At 42.0% G+C, this 1,635-nt stretch overlaps 1 protein-coding gene across 1 annotated transcript in view; it reads right to left on the bottom strand.

Annotated features, from left to right (window-relative positions):
• The window catches only part of LOC107691397 (semaphorin-6D-like), a 32,182-nt gene that overhangs the window by 9,312 nt on the left and 21,235 nt on the right, over positions 1-1,635 (bottom strand). The window contains exons 9-10 of the mRNA XM_016489970.1: positions 809-897; positions 505-722 (exon numbers count right to left, since the gene is read on the bottom strand). Of these exons, the coding sequence (XP_016345456.1) occupies positions 505-722; positions 809-897 (307 nt within the window). The remainder of the gene's footprint in view (positions 1-504; positions 723-808; positions 898-1,635) is intronic.

Below are 1,635 nucleotides of genomic sequence, written 5' to 3'. Positions count from 1 at the left end.
GGTTACCGCTGTAAACAAAGCAGAGCTGCTCTTATGAACAGCAATGATACAGTGTTTCCTTGGTTACCGCTGTAAACAAAGCAGTGCTGCGTTTATGAACAGCAATGATACAGTGTTTCCTGGGCCCTGCTGTAAACAAAACAGAGCTGCGCTTATGAACAGCAATGATACAGTGTTTCCTTGGTTACCGCTGTAAACAAAGCAGTGCTGCGCTTATGAACACTACTTTAATATGCATCGTTCAGAGGCAAGATGAAAAGAAAATACCACATAAATTTTTTCTAAAGACAGTCATTTCCCCTCAGAGATACATTCATATAAACTCCTGCTCCAACTGTATCGCGCGATTTGTTTGGCATCTCAACCGATTTGAATCGTCACATATTTGAATCGATTTTCAACCGGCTCGCGGTTCATCGTCACATCCCTAGTTATTAATTTAATGTGAATAGGTACTCTTAAAAGTACAGAATTGGGTACCGAACCCTAGTGATGACTGTGTACCTGTTGATCTGTGTGGTGAAGACTCCCACCACAGCGGGCCGCTGGTTGATCTGCAGCACGTTGGTGAGCGACTGCAGCACATCGAAGTAGAAGAACGTGTCTCCAGGAACCGAGCAGTTCAGGCGCGCCTTCAGAAACGACGTCCAGTGGCGATCCAACACCCGCGTGGAGCCGCCGCTGTCGTTCTTACACACGCGCGCCACGCGTGAATACACCACCTACACCACGAGGAGCAAGCAGGAATCACTAACTGATTTTATAACAGAACTGAATGTCTAAATCTTCTCACACACTCATCTTTTACCTTCCCAGCGCCGGTGTGCTCCACTGCGATCTCACTGAAGAAGAAATACACGTAGTTGCCGTATTCGACAGCATGCAGGAAGTGAGGCTCTATAGAGACAACACAACACAGACAAGATAGCGTGTTGTTTTTTTTTTTAGAATGATGAAATATACAAAAATACTTTTGTTTGTAATTTCATGCAATTCCAGCTACCACTGTCATGTTGATGGCAAGAAAGAGGTTAAAAATAAGATAAATAGAATAAATAAATCTATTATAAAAGGCTGCTATCATGTTGAAAATCAACAGACCATCATATAGTAAAGATCATTATTATGTGACCCTGGAGCACAAAAGCAGTCATAAGTAGCACGGGTATATTTGTAGCAATAGCCAACAATACATTGTAATCTTCTGCATCTTCAGATGTCGGGAGTAAATAACGACTGCTATGTTCATTATTACATCCAGCAACAAAACACCTCAATCGCTTTGGAGACATTCTTCGAAACAATGGCGGACTGTTCACAGCTCACTCAGGGCGGGTCTGTGCTAAAATGCCAGTGTCAACCAACAATCGTGGGAGGGGCCTGCCAAAACAACATCACTCTGCCAAGAATCTGTGAACGGCTTGATCTGAGAAAAAGGTTATGATTTATGGGGATGTTAAATAAACCACTGGATGGATTTTTATAATTATAGGGTGGTTGTGTACACACACTGCCAATACACATTTATGTCCCCTTTAATAAATGCTGACTAAAAACTATTGTTCATGTTAGCAATTGCAACTAGTATTAATTCTTTATGGATAAATAAGTTACAAATGTGTGCCGTTGAGGGTA

Source organism: Sinocyclocheilus anshuiensis, unplaced genomic scaffold (genome assembly GCF_001515605.1).
Source record: "Sinocyclocheilus anshuiensis isolate Anshui unplaced genomic scaffold, SAMN03320099.WGS_v1.1 scaffold938, whole genome shotgun sequence".
Classification (NCBI taxonomy): Eukaryota; Metazoa; Chordata; class Actinopteri; order Cypriniformes; family Cyprinidae; genus Sinocyclocheilus; species Sinocyclocheilus anshuiensis.
The sequence above is the reverse complement of the archived record's forward strand: the minus strand, read 5'-3'. Positions and strand labels throughout refer to the sequence as shown.